Source organism: Suncus etruscus, chromosome 6 (genome assembly GCF_024139225.1).
Source record: "Suncus etruscus isolate mSunEtr1 chromosome 6, mSunEtr1.pri.cur, whole genome shotgun sequence".
Lineage (NCBI taxonomy): Eukaryota > Metazoa > Chordata > Mammalia > Eulipotyphla > Soricidae > Suncus > Suncus etruscus.
This window is the reverse complement of record NC_064853.1, coordinates 10,830,085-10,850,009: the sequence shown is the minus strand read 5'-3', so window position 1 is coordinate 10,850,009 and position 19,925 is coordinate 10,830,085. Positions and strand designations below refer to the sequence as shown.

The following is a 19,925-nucleotide window of genomic DNA, read 5'->3' as shown; positions in this document are numbered from 1 at the left end:
TGAACATGATGATATGAAGAGAGTTTTCAGGAGGAAGTAAGATCTGCTCTGTAGATCCAGAAAGTCACCTATTTAAATAGACACACACACCGATCCCCCCCATACCACCCCCTATCCCCCAGTGGACTGTTCACAACAACATAGGCACAACAACCCTATTAAGAACACACGAGACTATAAAGGTTTAAGGACTTAGGTCCTTACCATGCTAACCCAGACAAGCACTTAGGTAATTCAGGTCTTGACATAAGTGGATCATTCATATTACATTTGAGAGAACGAAACTCTGTGTGTGTATGTGTGTGTATGTGAGTGTGGAAAAGGCTCAGACCAACTCTCCTTAAGCAGTAACCCCATATGACACTGTCATGTCCAGATGGAAAACAAGACTGTTATTCTGTATTAAATTGGGAGAGGGGGCGCTGAGAGGAAGGGCAGCCGAAGGAAACAGAGTTCACAAGAGTGTGTTAGCCAGGGGAGTGGTTACCAAAGAAGCAGAAAGGGGGGGTCTTGTCAAGGAACTGCTCAGAATTGGCTTCGTTGAGAAGAGATGAGGAGCCGGCTTCCTCTTCCTCTATAAGATGATGCAAGTTTTTTTATCCTTGAAGGGGTTTTCTGAGGTGGGGATGCCTATCAGCAGAGGGTCGCTCCTGGCATGCTCCTCACAGTAGGACATGAGATCCGCGGATGCCTTGGACACCTGCCATGCAGACAAAGCCAAAGAGAGAGAAAAAATCTTTACTGGTGAGTTCTGAGTGTGTCTGACAGTTGCCTAATGGAATGAGGGTGACTGGAATCTCAAGGAATCACTCATAGATTTCTTCTAGTTCAAAAGGGAGAAAAGTAGTTGATGTATCAACATACAAACATAGGTTTGGGAAATGCGCCACACATACTTGTGCTTAGGGGCTATTCCATGCTTAGGAGATACCCTGGCATGCTCTGCATATGTTGGTCATATGTAGCCACATACACAAGGTAACCTTCTCACTGCCAGAACAAACTCCGTGGCCCCAAAAGGTACTTTCCAAGAATTCCAAGAGATAAAGCCTTTCTTTACCTTAAAATTGGTCAACAGTGGCCATAAAGATAGTATAGCTTGTAAAGAGTTTACCTTGTGTGCAGATGACCCAGGTCTAACCCGCAGCATCCCATAAGTTTACCCAAACACTACCAGGAGTAACCCCTAAGCACTGAGGATATGTCCCTAGGTAGTCAGCATTCCTCACCAGAATCTAGTTATCTGAGGCTAACTGCATCCACAGTGAGGGCCATCCTGCCAAATTGAGGGGAAGGGAGACAGGTTTCTTCAAACACAGTCTCTGTGCGTACCAAGATGACCCAATGATCCTGAATGTTATAATGTGCTCTGGGGATGTTTAGGAAACAGATGGGAAAAGATTTCAGGGTGGAAAGTTGTGGTGCCTGCAAAGAAAAACGATGTTTTGTATGTACACAGAGGGAGTGCAAATGTGACAGAAAGTGAACAATAGGTGTCTCTCTTGGTAAAGGGGAGATGTTTATTGCTGCAACTCTCTGGTGGTTTTGAAATTTCTCAGAATCAGTGGGTGTGGAACAGAGGAAAAGTGGATGTGGATTAAGGGAAGAAGAGGAGAGGGAGAGAGAAAAGAGGGAGAGAGGGAGGGGAGAGAGAGACAGAGTAAGAAAGAACGTGTTAAAGAAATAAGGAGTTGTAGCCCTGGAGCCTAAACTCTTGAGAACAGAGCCAGGTTGTAGCACATCTTCAAGATTTACAGGAACTGCTGGGAGTGGCTGTACCATGACTGACCATCTATCTTGCTAAAAGGATTGTGCTTGGAAAAAGAAAGGAATCCAGTCAGCTCACAAAGAGTCTGAGATGGAACATGCTGAGCTCTGCTCTGAAGTCTAGCAAGGGGGGGTAGGGGTGGAGGAATGGACCCCTGGGAATAACTGATGAGTCTCATCAGGAGAGACATGGGGAGGAGGGGCAGCTGAGGCTTTTGGCTCAGAGTACAGGCAGCCTCATGCTCGGAGACAGGTGACCATCTCCAGGCTGAGAGGAAATTATCAGGTGACTGCTTCCGTTTCTAGGATACAAGCATTACTCACAGCATTCCAGGGCCCTCACCAGCCAGTCCCCTCTTGGGACATGGGACCCGACCAAGAATGCAAAAGCATGAGACCAAACAACTGCTTTCCAGTTCCTTCCTGGCCCCCAGGAAACCTGGCATTGTGTGGATCCAATGTGGCCCTGAAAACCCACTCCTGGGGAAGGTGATATGTACCACAAAGAGAGACTCTGGTTGGCCACTGCTTGGTCCTGCGAGGCTGCCTCAGCTGCATGGATGACTCTAGAACACTTCCTAAATTCCAGAGGGATGACAAGGATGTTTATGTGGTCCACGGGGAACCCCAGAAGGGAACAAAGAGATCACAGGACTTGATGTGCTCCCTTGGGGAAGATAGTCCTCAGGAAATCCTGTCTAGGATTTTAGGGTTTCTGTCCAAGCTGAGACCAACACTAGAGCTTCTGAAACGAGGCCCATCCCATGTAAGACAACAAGGAGAGCCACAGGTCTGAAAGGAAGCCTGCCCCAGGCTGCAGGCCTGGGCAATGCTAGACTTGTGCCTGAAGCTTTGGTGAGCCAGGAGAACTGGCAGAAGGCACTTCCGGTCCCATCTAGGTTCCTTACCTTTATCCGTTCAATGGAAGCTTCTAGTCTCAGCTGTTGCACAGTCCTCCGGGCCTGGGCGATGTTGTTAGTGCTTGCTGTTTTGCTCGACATCGTGAGTTACTGTCTCCTAAAATCAGAAGAGAAGTTTGTTTTTAAAAGATGCCTGGAACAGTCATCCTCAGAGGTCCCCTCAATTCAGCAGTTTTGCATAACATTGGGCTGTCACTCTCCAACCATCACAGCATTTCCAGTGCCAGGGCTAGCCTTGGCCTCAGCTTGTTGCTCGGGGTACCTTTCTGAGTTTTGGGCTGGCAGAAACCCAGGCCCAGTAGTGGAACCCTTAAAACCCAACATGCCAACATAAAAGCAGCTTTTTTTTTTTTTTTTTTTTTTTTTTTTTTAGATTTTCTGAGAGGAAACACACGCACCAACATTTGCCAGGGTGCGGTGGCTTCCGGTGAACCCAGCATGCAGCCCAGAGGCTCCATTCCCGGGCACGCTGCTGCTCTGTCCCTTAATAGAAGGTTTGATTTGATTTCAGTTTTGGCTCTCTTACCCAACTATTACATGGGGACAGGGCCTGGCAGCAGAAACTGGTGAGGGGAGGGCCTTCAGAGAACTTTGTACAAAGGGTACATTTGTAGGTGCTATCTAACTTTGCAATCACTTGGAGAAAGTTAGTTGAGTCGATAAGGAAGCTTTTATTCAAGAAAAAGCGGGTCCCTTTCAGCCAACAGACTCAGTGATGGACCTCCAGCAAATGTGAGTTACATGGATCGGCAAAGCAAGAGACATTTAATAGCAGATTTGTTTTCTTTTGACCTTGATCTGGCGGCCACCTGCTAATCTAGCTTCCCCTTTCGCTCCCTATGTTCTTGGGTTGATGCTCCTCTCTGTCTGTCCTTGGATTCGAGGGGGCCCCATCCTTCTCTCCACAGCATCCGTGAAATGCCATAGAAGTGGCTAGTACCTTGACATTTGACCCCTCCATTGTCTAGGGGGCCAGGGTGATGGGGAGCAAATGCATGCACCATTTCTGTCATCTCTGGCAGAACCTTTCTCTCAGCATGATGGCACTGGAGCTGGCAGACAGGGCAGCCATGTGGGACATTCATGCGTGACTCATGGACCCAGGTGGACACTAGGTGTGACTTGCTGGCACTCTGCAAAGACTCAGCAAGTTCCAGGGCACCCTGATGGCGCCAGCAGCCAGCACAGGCTGACTCAGCCCTGCATGAGGCAGCCCTGGCCAAAGGCTGGAGCAGCTAGGTAGGTTGCAAAGACAGCAACTACCCAAAGGCTCCAGATGTGATCACATGGGTCCTTTAGACTGAGGAAGTCCCTGCTGGCAGAGATCCAGGACATAGGTCAGAAGGATCTTGGGGTTCAATGTCCAAGGAAAAGTGTGCTCAAAACCTACCTACAAGCCAGGCTAATCAGCCAAGAAAGAGCAAGATGCAGATCTAACCCCACTGGGCCTCTTACTAGCTGAGGAGAAACGTGGCAGGTTAGAAAACCCACAGCTTCTTAGTTGTAAAATGAAGATGTCATGCTTTAGGCATTAAAAAAAATAAGGGTCATTGGGCCAGAGAGATAGCACAGTGGTAGGGCATTTGCTTTACATGCAGCCAACCGAGGATGGACAGTGATTCAAATCCCGGCATCTCATATGGTCCCCCGAGCCTGCCAGGAGTGACTTCTAAGCACTGTCTGGTGTGACCCCAAAACAAAACAGAACAAAAATAAGGGTTATAGCTAGAAGTATTTGGGGGTCCACTGCTAGCAATGCTCAGCCCAGCAGGGACTCACATATCCTAGAGCCTAGGACCTAGACTCATGTGCTCCCTTGGACCACATCTCTAGCTCTACAGTTACTTTATTTGGGGGGGGGGCACACCTAGTGACACTCAGGGGTTACTTCTGGCTATGCATTCAGAAATCGCTTCTGGCTTGGGGGACCATATGAGATGCCGGGGTTTGAACCATGGTCCATCCTGGGTAGGTGCCCTCCCACTGTGCCATTGCTCCAACCCCTAGACAGTTACTTTTGAGAATCCAATTAGCTGTGGCCCCTATAAGTTTTGTACTGGCTAAGATGCTCCAGAACCAGCTGCTCTCACTTTATCCTGGCTGGCACAGGTTGCTTAGGCATTTATTGGGGGTCCCTGGGCCTCCAAACCTGCCTCCACTGGCCAGTGAATTCAAGGCTGGAAGTGACTGTATCTGGTGGATATGTGGCTTTCTCAGCATGGCCCCGGGCAATTCTGCCATGTCCAGGTCTCAGGGCATGTTGGAAAGGCTGATGCCAACAGCTAATGGAATTCTGCTGGATAGGGAGCCCTAGAGAATCATGTGATGAGCTTGGATGGTTCTGTCTTATGCTGGACAGCCTTGCTGTTACACACCCCTGAACTAGATGCCTCCTCCAAGGTCCCCAGTCTCCTGTCATCCTGTCCCATCCAAAGGAGGGCTGAGTTTCCTCCTGGTGCTTTGGCTCGTACCCAGTCGCCTGGCCCAGCCTCTTCCAGAGCTCCCAGGCAAGCACTTATTAAGCAGCCTTTGAAACAGGGCGCACGCAGTAGGCAGCCCTGCCTGCCGCCAAGGATGGAGCCAAGGACCCAGATTTCCAGTGTATTGCCTCCTGAGTTTGTTCCTGCAGCGGCACGTAGAAGTGGGCGCCCCTGCCAGCTGGCGCAGGTTCTGAGCCTCCAGAAGGCGAACCTGACACTCTTTTGGGTAGCAGCCTGTGGTTTCTAGGCTGCACCCTGAGGACTTTCTCAAATGTTCCCTTTTGCATGAGAATAACGCCAGGCATTCTCCAGGGTGAAGAAAAGTTTCCAAGGCCCCAGTGAGCTTTCCTGTAACTGGCCCTCACTTCACCCAGTATCAGGAGGAGGGAGCGACTACTCAACCAGTGTGACCATAAGCAAACACTCCGTCAGGCTCTATTTTTAAAAAGCTGGTGGTGGTGGTGGTGGGGGGGCTCCCTTTGAAATGTGTGAGGAACTTTGCATCTTGGGTCCAGAGGCCTTCCGGACTTGCCAACTGGATTATATGACTCAAAATTAGCCATGAGGGGCTGGGGTGATAGCACAGTGGGGCAGGAACTTGGCCCACACATGACCAATTTGGGTTCAATCCCCAACATACCATATGGTCCCCGGAGCACTGCCAAAAGGAATTCCTGAGTGCAGAGCCAGGAGCAAACCCTGAGCATTCCTGGGTGTGACCCAAAACAATGACAGTAATGAAAACAAGCCAGGGGCCAGCCAAGGATGGCTCTTTGTAGACTTAAGACTGGGAGTTCGATCCCTGGCATCATCCCTCTCTCATGCCCATCATCATCTAGGCAATCTTGACTTTTGAAACCATTGGTAACACAATAAAGGATAAAATCCCCAATGCAATCAAGGATGTGCCCAGTTAAGTGTGGGACCCTGGTGAAAAATCACAGAACCCAATTGTGTGACCAAAGATGGTAGCAATACAGCCAAAGTGGAAGGGGCAGCCAGAGTTCACAAAGGCCAAACTTGGGAGCCCCTGCAGAACTGCCTTATCCTGGTATCTAGATTCTGGCCACACCTACCTAACCTTCCAGAAGGGTTCTCCTGAGCACTCCTACTTTTTTTTTTTGCCACTGCTAAGTCCCTCGTGTCCCTCTTTTTTTTTTACCCTGGCCACCTTTTGAGGCTCTCAACTCAAATGCAATTTCTTTCTTTTGTCCTGTCCCTTTTGCTGACAAGACAATTAAAGCCCCCCCACTTCCAGAAACTAGGTACAGTTCAAGTGATAAATGATTTTTACAGGATCCCGGATTTGTTCTACACAATCACCTTTCTACTGAATGTCGTAAAAGTAAATGAAGTAAGGTCAATTCCAAAAGCAGCTGGAAGAAAGTGTGCGTACCAGGTAGACAGAAAGCTCAATGGGTTGAGTACAAACTTTGTAAGTAAGAGACCTGGGTTTAATCTCAGTGCCTTCTGGTTATCTAAGCACAGAGCCGGGAGTAGTCCTAGAGCACTATTGGGTACACTGAACCCCTCTAAAAAAGGGCAAGAATAGACTTTTCAGGGTTACATTTCTCCTCTGGAGGAATCATGAGACTTATGTGGTTTGCATTGAAGAAACCTCTTGAAATGACTCTTCTGCCATAACTGTCTCTGCAAAGTACCAGCTCCTGTGTTCATTGTTTTGTGACTTTGGTGCAGGCAGAGGTGTTGAGAGGCGCTGGAGGGACAGACAAGCTCAGGGCTTCCTCCCAGCTCTCAGCTGCTGTGCAGATCCACAGCTGGCCTGGCAGAACCAGAGGGGAGGTTGGGAAGCCAACAGCTTCAGGTCCCAGCAAAGAGGTTTTGCTTTGGTCTCCCTTCAGCGGCAGGGCCGGCTGTTGTTTGTTTGTGCTGCTAGGTGGGGAAAAAAGCGCCTTTCTTCTGCCTCCAAGAATAGCTTCCAAGGCAAACACCACCTGATATTGGGAGGGAGTCTCTGCGCTCACACATCCCTTTTGTATGCATTTGTACACGAAGCCTCACGGGAATCCTGAAAGGTCTCTGACTGCTTTCTCCTCACTTTAGGGGTGATGCCACTGAGGTCAGGAACTTGCTCTAGGTCAGGCCGGCAGGTTGCCAGCAGCCTCTTTGCCCCGCCAGTCACTCTGCCAGTCACTCTGCTCGGCGCTCAGCATAAAGGACTCAATTCCGGTGAACTTTATTCCCGTAACCCCAGGACGTCACACCACAGTGCACAATGGGGTTCTTTTTTATTTAATTTATTTATTTTATTTTTGGGCCACACCCAGTGACGTTCAGGGTTACTCCTGGCTCTGTGCTCAGAAATCGCTCCTAGCTTGAGGGACCACATGGGACACAGGGGGATTGAATCACGGTCCATCATAGGTCAATTGTGTGCAAGACAAACACCCTACTGCTGCCCATTGCTCTTGCCATGCAATGGGGCTTTTAATCAGTGGTGACCTTACCCTTCCAGATCCCAGAATTGGGGGACTACCTACTGCTCCATGCTTGTGTGCATTCCCCTTTCAGCACAGAAGGCATCTGTTTGCCCTCGGAGTCTCTCATAAGCAGCCTCCTCTCTCCTATCTATCTGCGAGCTAAGCAAGAATGTTATGGCAGCTGCTCCTTAGTAAAAACTGAGGTCAGCATCTGGAGATGTGGGCCATAGGGGGGAGGTCTGGAGGTTATGGGGGTGTGTGGGGGGCTCTGCTCCACCTGGCAGGGCCAAGGTCTGCGTAAAGCCCGTTTGATGACAGAATCTGGCTTTCACATCTGTTTTCCTGCCTCCATATGGCTAAGCGATTTGTATGAATGTAGGTGGTGTTTGGCCATTTAAGTCATTGGCCTTGGTCTTAGGGCTGTTGTTCATTGGAATTTTTAGGTTCCTAGAAATTCCTAGAAATAGCTAAGACATTTATTTTATGAGTGTATTTGTGTGTGTGTGTGTGTGTGTGTGTGAGAGAGAGACACACACACACACAGAAAAACCATGAGGTCACTCTGAGCAGTGATCAGAGGCCAAGAAACGAGTGGGGTAGGGAGGGGTTTCCAAGGGTCTAAGAGAGACTGGCAAATGCTTCAGCCTACAGAGCTGTCTCCCTCATTTCTGCAGGTGGGGGGGGAATGGCAATGGAAACCTGGAGCAGGTCTGGGAGGAATACCCCAAAGCACCCCACAATCTGAAGCACAATTGGTAATTCAATGTCTGGCATGAAGCTGATGTCCTTCAAAGGAGCAAATGCCCCTTATGACTAGAATGAAAGAGAGGACTACAACAAACAAACAAACAAAAGCAATCTTAAAAGAGAAAACCATTAACAATAAAACAAACCCTCAGGCTTCTATGTAGCCTCTGATCTTGCTTCAACTCTCTGTGACTTCCTGTGACACTTGGAGCCCCTCCTGCAGAGCAAAAGGGGTAGGAGACCCACCTCCGAGGGCAGCTGGAACACCTAGAACTGTGCCAACCAGTGCCCCGCCTGGCAGATGTGAATGCAGACGTGAAGGGCAGAGGTGAATGGCAGATGTAGGCAGATCTTCCCACAGGAAGTTTCGAGGTGATGTGAGCAGGCAGTGAGAGAGAATGTCAAAGGTGGCTCGGAGGTGAGTGGGGGGCTGAATGCAGAGCCGAGTCCTGCAAACCCCATTCCCACCCTCCCAGACACTCTAGCTTCTCATCGCAGCCCCACAGGCGGAATCCAGCCTGCAGATGTGTGTGGTCGGGGCCCACACAGGGTGAATCTGAAGCCGTGTTTTAATTTTCAAATGCCCGCATTTGCAAAAGGGAGTGATTTTACTTTAAAAGGAAGATTTGGGGGAGACGAGGCAGACAATTAGATCAAACTGGACTGGAAGGGTGTGTGTGTGTGTGTGTGTGTGTGTGTGTGTGTGTGTGTGTGTGTGTGTGTGTGTGTGTGTGTGTGTGTGTGTGTGTGTGTGTGTGTGTGTGTGTGTGTGTGTGTCTAGTGTGTGTGTGTGTGTGTGTGTGTGTGTGTGTGTGTGTGTGTGTGTGTGTGTCTAGTCCCTCTAGCCTTGGCAGTGCACCTGGTGGGCTTGCTAACATGAACTTATGACAGAATCCTCCTCCTGAGCCCTGGATCTACAGTATCAGGGACACAGTCAAGGTCAGAGGTGGTGGGAAGGGGGTGCTCAGCTGCTTATCCAGGGTCTAGAATGGGGAGCTGGCGAGGACTTGTAATCTCTGTTAAGCCCTCCTTTGGTCATAGGAAAGTAGGTACTATTATTTTTGTTCTCAAAAGACCCTTCAGGGCATCTTACAAAAGGCTCTTGGGTGGAATAAAATTAGACAACATTATTCCTAAGCTTTGGAAGCTGTTTGCTCCCCCTCAATCCACAGACAAATCCAACCTCCCAGAATCCCCTTCTCTTAGGAAGTAGGGCCTTTAAAGAGGACAAGTGAAGGGGCCAGAATGATAGTACAGTGGATACAACACTTGCCATACACTTGGCTGACCTAGGTATAATCCCTGACATCCCATCTGGTTTCCTAAGCACTGCCAGGAATGATCCCTGAGCACCCCAAGACATTGTCAAGAGTTCCTGCGGATGGGCCCCAAATTAGGTCTGAATGGTGATGTCACAGGGAGAAGGCAGCTGTGTGCCTGCCAGAGAGAGGCCTCGGGAGGGCTGGAGCCTGATCTCAACCTTCTAACCTGCACAACTGAAAGAAAAGACATCTTTGTGGTTTCAGTGCCTAGGCTGTGGCATGTCCTGCCTGGCAGAGAGAGGCAGATATGTTCTCCTGCTGCAGGCTCTGGGAGCAATCTGGATGCTTGGGCTTATTTCTGAGGCTCAGCTGAGTGGTGGCATCCGAGTGGTCCCTGACTGGCAGTATGGTGCTGAGACACAGGCAGGCCTGGTCCCAGCTTCACTTCCTGCTTGGCCTGTGATCAGATCATTGGTCTTGGAAGTCATCTTTAAAGACTCCCTGCCCCATAGCTCTGTCACTATCCCTGCAAACACCGGATGCCCAGATGCCCTCCCCCTCATACTGTGTGGCCTGCTCTTTGCTTTCCATTTCCTGGAGCTGAACCCGATGGCTACGCAACAGTTCCTGGACTGTTTGCTAACCTGCCGATAAGCAAGGGGGAGAGGCTCTTTCTATCATTCCAGGCTGTCGGTGAACACGCAGCCCAAGACTGGCAAAGTGGCAGAGGGAAGACACAATTCTTTTTCTCCTTCCCCTCAATCCAAACCTGCAGTCTGGAGTGTGGCTGAGCCTGCAGGGCTTGCCAGGATCTCTCGGGAGCAGTTTTGAGAGCAAAGGACAGAAAGGACAAGTGGTTGAGGAGTGGTGGTGACTAAGGCACCAGGCTGGGCACCTGAGAAGGAGAGACAAAGAAGGGCTGCAGGAACAAGGTTTGGGGAGTGCCAGTATAGGGACTCTCCAAGGATGGTGGGAGGGGAAGAACAGTCTAGAAGAGTCTCTCCCAGCCCTCCATAGAGTTCAGTTTCTGCAGACAGAGATTTCAATACTTGCCACCCCTAATTGGGGCCTTATAGGGTTCCTTGATTTTTACAGGGCCTCGAATCCCAGCACAGATCATGTTGATGACAATGTCACAGTGAGAAAAGTGGAAAAGCAGCACCCTAAGTCCTTAGGATGCACCAGGTTAATTCAATGAGGGCTTTCATTACATCCATTAGACAAATCAAGTATTTCTGTGTCACTGAGCAGCTGAAACCCTAAGGAGCTCCTGACGTGAGCAGCAGAGTTGGGACTCAGGCCACCTGCGTCCTCTGAATCACTAAAGCCTGTCAACTTCTGAGCACCAGGATATGGGGGGGAGGGAGGGAGAATCCAGAATCTGCAGTGTGCAGGGAGGCCAGAGGTACCCCAGGAGATAAGACAGGCCTCCACTAAAGGGATGGCACAGGGTTGCTCTGACACCAGGCTCCATGGTGGTGGTGGGAGGAGACGACAGGGCTCTTTTGGGGAGAAACTGGACAAGAAAGAGTGAATGACTCTCGACTCTCTTAAAGGGATGCCGGGATTCCAGGCCAGGATCTTACCCTCCTCCCAGGCTCTGAGAAGCTGGCAGGGAGCCTGGAGAATGAGCCAACCGGGTCAGAATCCAGAGGAGGCGGCAGAGCCTGAGAGACGGGTTCCTGACCAAACTGAGTGTCTCTAGGACAATGTAGACACACAAACTCACATATGTACTTACACCAATACTCACACTCACAAAGACACACATAAACACCTGTACATTCATTCACACTTAAACACACTCATCACGCAGTCTTGCACCCACATAGAGACCTAAACGTGCTCACTTGTTCACACATTCACACCCACTTTTACTCACACCCATCCATTCATATATAAACACTCACACATTTATGCATGCATCCACACACTTTCTTGCCCATCCACTTATGGTCACGCATGCACACATCTTCACACACTCATACAACCATATGCACTCATTCACACACATACACCCCCCACACATATACCCACATAAATATTTGCACACTCATACAAATCTATTCCCACGTTTATACTCATTCATACACTCACACGTGCTCATTCACACAGACACAAATACAGACACGCACAATATTCACACACAGATCTTTACCCCCACATTCACACTTACATTCTCACGCACTCAACTGTACTCATATTGACTCACAGATATACAGTCACACACAGAGCCACAGAGACAATCCCTCACATCCATACAGGCACACTTTTCTGCACACCCAGGCTGGGGTGGTGGTCAAGAATCCACATCAACGGGGCCAGAGAGATAGCATGGAGGTAAGGTGTGTTTGCCTTTCATGCAGAAGGACGGTGGTTCGAATCCCGGCATCCCATATGGCCCAGGGGCGATTTCTGAGGTGGAGCCAGGAGTGATCCCTGAGTGCTGCTGGGTGTGATCCAAAAACCACATAAACATTCAATGATTCTGACACGAGCTCTCAGGAGTGGTGGCAATGATGGGTGTCATCAGTTCTCAACAGCACCAGGAATGAAGCAGCCTCAAAACACAGCTACTTCAAGTCCACTTTTCAAAGCTCTAAAGCAGTTTTGGGAAGTTCTAGCACCTTTTAATAACCTAACCCAGTAGGATGAAGCCTCTTTTGATCGGAACTCACTTGTAGCATGAAAGACACTAAAGTCTCTGCTACTAAAGTCAACACCTGCTCCTGTTATCCCTACAACTTGATCATAGCTTTCGTTTCTTTCATTCACTCAAATTCTATTTTATTTGTATGTTATAAAGTCACATCTGGTGATGCTCAGAGATTACTCCCACTCAGGAATTACTCCTGGTGGATTTGGGGCCATATGGGATGCCAGGGTTCAAATCTAGGTTGGCTGAATGCAAAGCAAGCGCCCTGGAATTCTGCCCCTCAATTTCTATTTGACTTTGGTCTTGGCTGCCTGCACCCCACACAATGATTGCATTAGTCTCTCTCTCTCTCTCTCTCTCTCTCTCTCTCTCTCTCTCTCTCTCTCTCTCTCTCTCTCTCTCCCCTCCCCCCCTCTCCCCCTCTCTTCAATTGAACCCAGCTTAACACCAAATACACTCAGGCAGACATGGTCCCACTTTCCCCATAATTTCCTGTAGCTCACAGAAAGATCCTGAGATTTCCTGGAATCTTGGAAGATGGTCAAAGGGTGCAACTTTGCTGTTAAGGAATCCTGCAAGTATTTCTGCACTGATGACCATAGAACTTTCCTGCTCCTCAGGCTGAATCTCAGACAGATCCAGACTATGTGCTTGTCCCTTCCAAACACCCTCCAGTTGAGTCCCCAGCAGGACCCAGGATCTCTTTTTACCTCTATTATAACAATAAAGACAATGAAGGCTGAAGTCTTGAGCCTGACCCTTTCAATGTTCTTCTACTGAAGGGTTGGGAGGGTCCACCTTCCTGCCCCCCTACTCTGAGGGTCTCATTTGTAAGTATCACCTGCAAGGCTCCCCCAGTTTTCTGCCTGCTCCTCTTGGGTCTACTTAAGCGCTTTTCTTTTCAGCCCTTGTCAGCCTTTTCCCCTCTTTTAGAAAGTCATGCTAGCAACTTTTTCCTGTGATATTTCCCTGATAGATTCCTGCTGTGAATCTGCTGCAAGCTCAGGGCTTCAAGGACCCTTTTGGGGCTGGTTCCTGCAAGAGACAGGTGGGCAGGAATGGGATTTGTACTTGAATCTCCTAAAGTCACTGGCAAAATGTAGTATGTCTGAGCCAGAGCAATAGTACAGCAGGTAGGGTGTTTGCCTTATGTACAGCTGAGCCAAGTTCAATCCCTGGCATCCCATATGGCCCCTCCAACACCACCGAGAATAATCCCTGATTGCATAGTCATGAGTAACCCCTTAGCATTGCTGGGTATGACCCCCTCCAAAAAAAAAAACCCTAAAACAAAACTCACAATAATCCAAATATGGCATGTGTGCCAGTGTTTATTTATCACAAATGAGGATGTGCAACTATGGTAAGGATCCCCAAAATTTTTCTACCACTTTTTCTGGAGCTGGCTGCATGTAACTTAAAGCCAATAACTGACTGGGTACATGTGAATACTGTCTTCCCACTACATGTCATAGTCTTAATAGGAACACAAGCTCATAAGTTTTCTTGTAACTTATATGAGCCAGGCCCTCTATGAGGCTAGCCTGCTGGTATCTGCCATCATAGTTAGATTTATTCTACTCCTCATTGAGATGGAAGCTCAGGAAGGGGAATCAATTTACCCAACAAGGGGCCAGAGTGGTGGCACAAGAGATAGGGCATTTGCCTTGCACACGCTAACCTAGGACAGACCAAGATTTGATCCCCCGGCGTCCCATATGGTCTCCCAAGCCAGGAGCGATTTCTCAGTGCATAGCCAGGAGTAACCTCTGAGCATCACCGGGTGTGCCTCCCCAAACAAAAACAATTTACCCAACAAATGGGATTTGAATACAGCTCTTTCCCTCCCTCCCTCCTCCCTCCTCCCTCTCCCTCCCTCCTTCCCTCTCTCTCTCTCTCTCTCTCTCTCTCTCTCTCTCTCTCTCACTCACACACACACATACACACACACACACACACACACACACCCTTTACCAGCCGCTGAGTCATCCCAGGCCACCTCTCTCTCCAACTGACTTATGCAAAGAGATAGAACCACAATAAATAGGTGGGTTACATTAAGACACACGGTGTAGCAACCAACCACCAGCCAGCAGGAACATTTCACTCTGGGATGTTTATAGTACCCCACCATTTGTTTTCTTAGAAACCGGGTACACCCTGTTGCTCCTTCCCATGGGGAGCCTGGAAACACTCACTGCTCCAAGCCAAAGGTTATCTACTCAAGCCAGGAGCCAGGTTAGACCTGGGACTCTGCATGCAGAACTGAGATCAGGTGCTGAAGTGATGAACTTTCCCCCCAAGCACAGGTTGCTGAGGACAAGGCTGCTCTGCACTCCATATGGGCACTGAGGCGACAGTGAGCTGCAAAGGGCAGAATCCAGCTGTGGTCTATGGGGACAGCTGGGGCTGAGTTAACAATCAACATTGAGGAAGTATGACCTTTCCTAAGAACTTTACTCCTTGTAGTTTGCTTCTTTTGGGGCCACATCTAATGGTGCTCAGGAGCCACTCCTGGCTTTGCACTCAGAAATCACTCCTCTGAACTCAGGAGACCATATGGATGTCAGGGATTGAACTCATGCAAGACAAATGCCTTCTCTATTGTGCTACTTCTGCAGCCCCATAGGGTTTACTCTTGATCTCAGGGAGGAAGCTTGGCAGAGAAACAGGTTTCTGTTCAGATGTTGCTTGTGCTTCCCCTTCAGGGGCAGACATGTGAAGCAGGGAGTTGATCCACCAAGACTGAAAAGGAGGGCTGGAGAGATAGCACAATGGATAGGGCATTTGCCTTGCACATGGGCAATCCATGTTGAAATCCCAGCATCTCCTATGGTCCCTGGAATTCCGCCAGGAGTAATCCTTGAGTACAGAGTACAGATCTAGAGATCCATTTGTGAGCTGCCAGATGTGGTTCCACAATCAAAACAAATAGTGAAAAAGGAGGGTGTTTTTTTTGGGGGAAAGGGTAGGTTCCAGGACAAGTGCCTGGAAGATGCTCAGCTCTGCACCTAGTTTTTAATTTTGGCTGTCATGATATTGTGGAGCAGGTGGAATTATCCTCCAATTTCCCAGGTGATGACACGGCCACTCTCCTGTTCTGTCCTCAGGCCACCACATCCTCGCTGTCCCTTCAGCCATCATGTGCCTGTTCGTGTTGGATGTGGAAACGGTATGATCAGAAGAGCAGCACACAAAGTTCGGCTTTCCAAAGAACACCCTGAAATTCACTGGCTATGTTTCCCAGGAAAAGGAAAGAGCCTGTGCTACTATCTCCAGCCAGGAGCCCCCAAAAAACATGACCCCCCACCAGTGGTCTCCACCCCTACCAGCAGCTTCAGTAACATCTCAGGGAACTCAGAAATGCTTGTGCCTAAGTGCTTCCCAGACACCTGCAAAAGCAGGATCTCTGCTCCCCCCTCACCTTCAAAAGATTCTGAACAAGCTTTCAGGGGACAGGGATGGGGGGGGGGATGCTTCCTAAGCACCACAGAGCTAGAGAGAAGGGTGTGATATCTGAGTTAGAACTTGGACAGCAGGAGACCCAGATGGTCAAATAGTTGGAACTAATCCTGTTTCATTGTGCTGGCAGCAGGTCTGGATGACCTAGGAAGGAGAGCAGATGTAGATTCCTGCTCAGGCAGTTACTTGGCCTCCTGTTTTGTTTTGTTTTGTTTTTGGCCCACACCCAGTGACAGTAATGCTCAGAGGTGACTCCTGGCTCTGTGTTTAGAAATTACTCCTGGGGGGTTGTGGGGTGGGGAGCTGTGGGATGCTGGGGATCGAACCTGAATCAACCGCATGCAAGGCAAACGTCCTCCCCACTCTGGTGCCGTGCTATCACTCAGGAACTTTGGGCCTCCTGTTTAAGAAAGGAGTCAAAACTCCCATCACTATTTTCTCAGATGGGGAGGGGAGTGCACTATGTCCCGAAGGGTACCAACACCTAGAAAATGTGTCCATTCTTTTTTACCTCTCACCCCACCCCACTTAAGAGACCTGCCTTCAACCCTACCCTTGGCGTCCTCCACATCTAAGATGCTTGATCCAGAGGACCAGCTTTCAGTATATTGCTGCACAGAGAGATCACTCACTAGCTAAAACTGCACCCCAACCCCACACACTCCCCAAGTTGGAGAAGTAAATGTGTTAGCACAGGCAAAGGCAAATGCACCCTTTAGAAATCAGGAGGCGATGACTTGGAGGTTCATGTTTCTGCTCTGAATGGGCTGGGTGTTGGACAAGAGCTGTGCACTTGGAAGGGGTGAGAGAGAGAGTGGTTCTCCATTGTGCCTGGCCATCAGTGCCAAGCAGCACACAGAGACAATGAAATAAAAGTTAAGAGGGGCAGGGGTGTGATCATGAAAAGGGTTAGAATCCACTGAATGAAGGCCCGCCATGCCAGGAACATGGGCCAAGAGCACATATTTGATGTGCTGCATAGAGGAATAGCACCAACAGCTTGGGGAGGCAGAGACATGTACGCATGATGCAGTAGTGGCATGAAGGGGAATCCAGAGGTGAAGACTGAGCTGGGGTAGAATGCTGAAGCATGGGGTTGTGTGGTGGTGGTGGTGGCATGGAGAAGTGGCTGTGCACTGATTTGGCTACGGACAATGAAAGCCACTAAAACTTTCTGAGCCCAAGAAAGGGTTTTGGGGAAATTATTGACAACAAACTAGAGTGACTTCACATATGGCAGAATACAGGTGGGAGACTGGGCAAGGCATGGGCTACTCCTTCTGGAAAAGAGCTTGAGGGAGCTAATTCCTCTTAAACTTGGCTTTGGGGTTAGCAGAAACCAGGTTTTTTTTTTTGGGTTTTGGACCACACCCGGCGGTGCTCAGGGGTTACTCCTGGCTGTCTGCTCAGAAATAGCTCCTGGTAGGCACGGGGGACCATATGGGACACCGGGATTTGAACCAACCATCTTAGGTCCTGGATAGGCTGCTTGCAAGGCAAACACCGCTGTGCTATCTCTCCGGGCCCAGAACCAGGTTTAAATCTAGCTGGTGTCACTTAGTGTTTCTTGAAGTCACCTGCGTCCCTCAGCCTTGATGCAACCCATAGATTTTTCTCTCTCTCCCTGAGAAATAAGATAAGAAGAGAACATCCCCTAGAGGGCTCTAATGACTCCATGAGCCACCCAGAAGAGTGTCTGGCAAGCAAAAGCACCCAAAGTGATAGAGAGGCAGCTCTTAGGAAGCCTAGCACAAGCTTCCATTAGAAGACAATGGGGAAGTATAGGAAAGAGAAGGAAGCAAATAATCCTTCTTTGAACTGATGGGGAAGAGAGGAAGAGAGGGAAGAGAGGAAGAGAGGGAAGGTGTTAGAGAGGGGGGAGAGAGAGAGGGGGGAGAGGGGGGAGAGGGGGGAGAGGGGAGAGAGAGGAGAGAGAGGAGAGAGAGGAGAGAGAGGAGAGAGAGGAGAGAGAGGAGAGAGAGAGAGAGAGAGAGAGAGAGAGAGAGAGAGAGAGAGAGAGAGGGAGGGAGGGAGGGAGGGAGGGAGAGAGAGAGAGGGAGAGGGAGAGAGAGAGAGGGAGAGGGAGAGAGAGAGAGAGAGAGAGAGAGAGAGAGAGAGAGAGAGAGAGAGAGAGAGATGCTGCAACATATCTAGTTACAGGGATTCCCAGCTACTTAGGCATCCTAGGTAGATGCAAATAGATTTAGAGGTGGGCCCAGTTACTTTAGTTGCAAATAGGCCTAAGTTAGTATTCAGCTATCTCAGTGGCAAATAAATAAATTTAGGGGGACCTAGTTATTTTAGTTACCAAATGGTATAGTCATGGGAGGAGGGCCACACCAGTTGCATATATGTTTAGGTACAGGTGGACCCAAGTTACTTTAGTTATAAATAGGTTTAGGTAGAGTTACCCTCATTACTCTAATTGCAAATAAGCTATGGGTGTCCTAGCTATTTTTGTTGCAGATATGCTACAGTTATATATTGTTCCAGGAACTGGAGTTATAGTTAGTTATCCTCATTACTTTGGTTGCAAAGACCATATAGGTGGTCCCAATTACTTTAATTGCAAATAGGTTATAGTTAGACTAGTGTTTCCAGTAATTTGAGTCAGACATAAGCTTAGTTAGTCCCAGCTACTTTGGTTACAAATAGGTTTTGTTATAGTTAGTCCTTATTTTAGCTACAAGGCTTGAGGTACAGGCAAGCTTTCTTATTCCTTGAGTGGTAAACATCTTCAGCTAAAAATACATGAGGCCCAGCAAGCATGCTGGAAAGGTAGCAGGCAGTGAGACTTTTCAGGGATTCCGGGAGGTTATTTTATGCACGCTGGTGGCTTGTAAATTTTTATTTGTTTTTGGTCTTAATCCCTTCACAGCACTTGCCCTTGTCAAGCATTGTTCTAGGAGCATTCGAGATATGGAGTTACTGGATTCTCAGAACAATGCTGGGCCTCTACAATGGTCTTTCTCAGGGAGGATGAAAGAACTGAGGAGGGAGGAGGAAGGAGGGAGGAAGGCTGGAGCTGAGGCCCCAGCAAGGTCAGAGTCAAGGTAAGGGGGAGCAGCTGGTGGTACTCTTGCCCGGCAGCCTGGCTCCAGCTTCTGTTCTCTGAACCACATGGGATGATTAAAAAAAAAAAATCCCAGTAATTATTATTTATTTAAGTAGGGGGAGGGGTGGTCATTAGTCACTTTTCCACTTTCTGGGGCAGGAAGGACAGATTGGGAGCCAGGGAAGTCCACAGGGGACCTCTAGTGGGAAGGGAAGTGATGATGAGGGAGCCAGAAGAGAACCCAGAACCAGGAGTTCAATAGGAAAGTGGGCATTTGGAGAACTCTGCCTGGAAGCAGAAATACCAAGGAAATAATGAATGGCGCCCTAGGGATGGGAGATGCCTGTGTGAGAGATGTGCTTTGCCTTGTTTGGGTTTCCTGAGCCACACCCAGTAGTGCTCAGGGCTTTACGGCTTTACTCCTGGCATGTATGTGCTTCGAGTTCATTCTTGGTGGTTCTTAGGGGACCCTATGTGGTGCCTGACATTAAATCTGGATCAGCTGTGTACAATTCAGGACTTACCTACTTTACTGTGCTATCTTTCCAGCCCAAGCAATGATATGTTTGTGTTTGTGTGTGTGTGTGTGTGTGTGTGTGTGTGTGTATGTGTTACTTTGGGGGAGGGTCACACCCAGTGGTGCTCAAAGATTATTCTTGACTCTGAGTTTAAGAATTACTCCTAGAGGTCTTGAAGGACCATATGTGATGCTGGGGGGAGGAGGGTTGATCCTAGATTGGCCAATTGCAAGGCAAGTGCCCCATCCATTGGCCCAAGAGATGCCTTTTTTTTTCTTTAATAAATAAACTGAATCATTGTGAGATACATGGCTACAAAGTTGTTCATCATTGAGTTTCAATCATACAGCATCCACCACTTTTTACCACTATTTCCCACCAGAAGTGTTCTGAGTTTCCCTCCCTCCCTTCTACTCTCCCATCCTCTCAATGACAGATTTTTCTTTCTTCATGACAGACTTTTCTTTCTCCCCCCCCCCCCCCCCCCCCGCCCCAGAGGCCCCTTTAAAAGCAGAAGTCTAGTTAAGCTGATAAGGAGAGAGAAGTTTCCAGAAGAGATAACAGAGCTAGGGAGGTGCAGGAACTAGAAGAGAAGTAGGGACTAAGAAAGGATATGC

The 19,925-nt window shown here is 48.9% G+C and overlaps 1 protein-coding gene across 1 annotated transcript in view; it reads right to left on the bottom strand.

Annotated features, from left to right (window-relative positions):
* Positions 1–331: 331 nt before the first annotated feature.
* Positions 332–19,925, bottom strand: part of GNG12 (G protein subunit gamma 12) — a 126,405-nt gene continuing 106,811 nt past the window's right edge. The window contains exons 3-4 of the mRNA XM_049774425.1: positions 2,676–2,784; positions 332–700 (exon numbers count right to left, since the gene is read on the bottom strand). Of these exons, the coding sequence (XP_049630382.1) occupies positions 575–700; positions 2,676–2,768 (219 nt within the window). The 5' untranslated portion in view covers positions 2,769–2,784 and the 3' untranslated portion in view covers positions 332–574. The remainder of the gene's footprint in view (positions 701–2,675; positions 2,785–19,925) is intronic.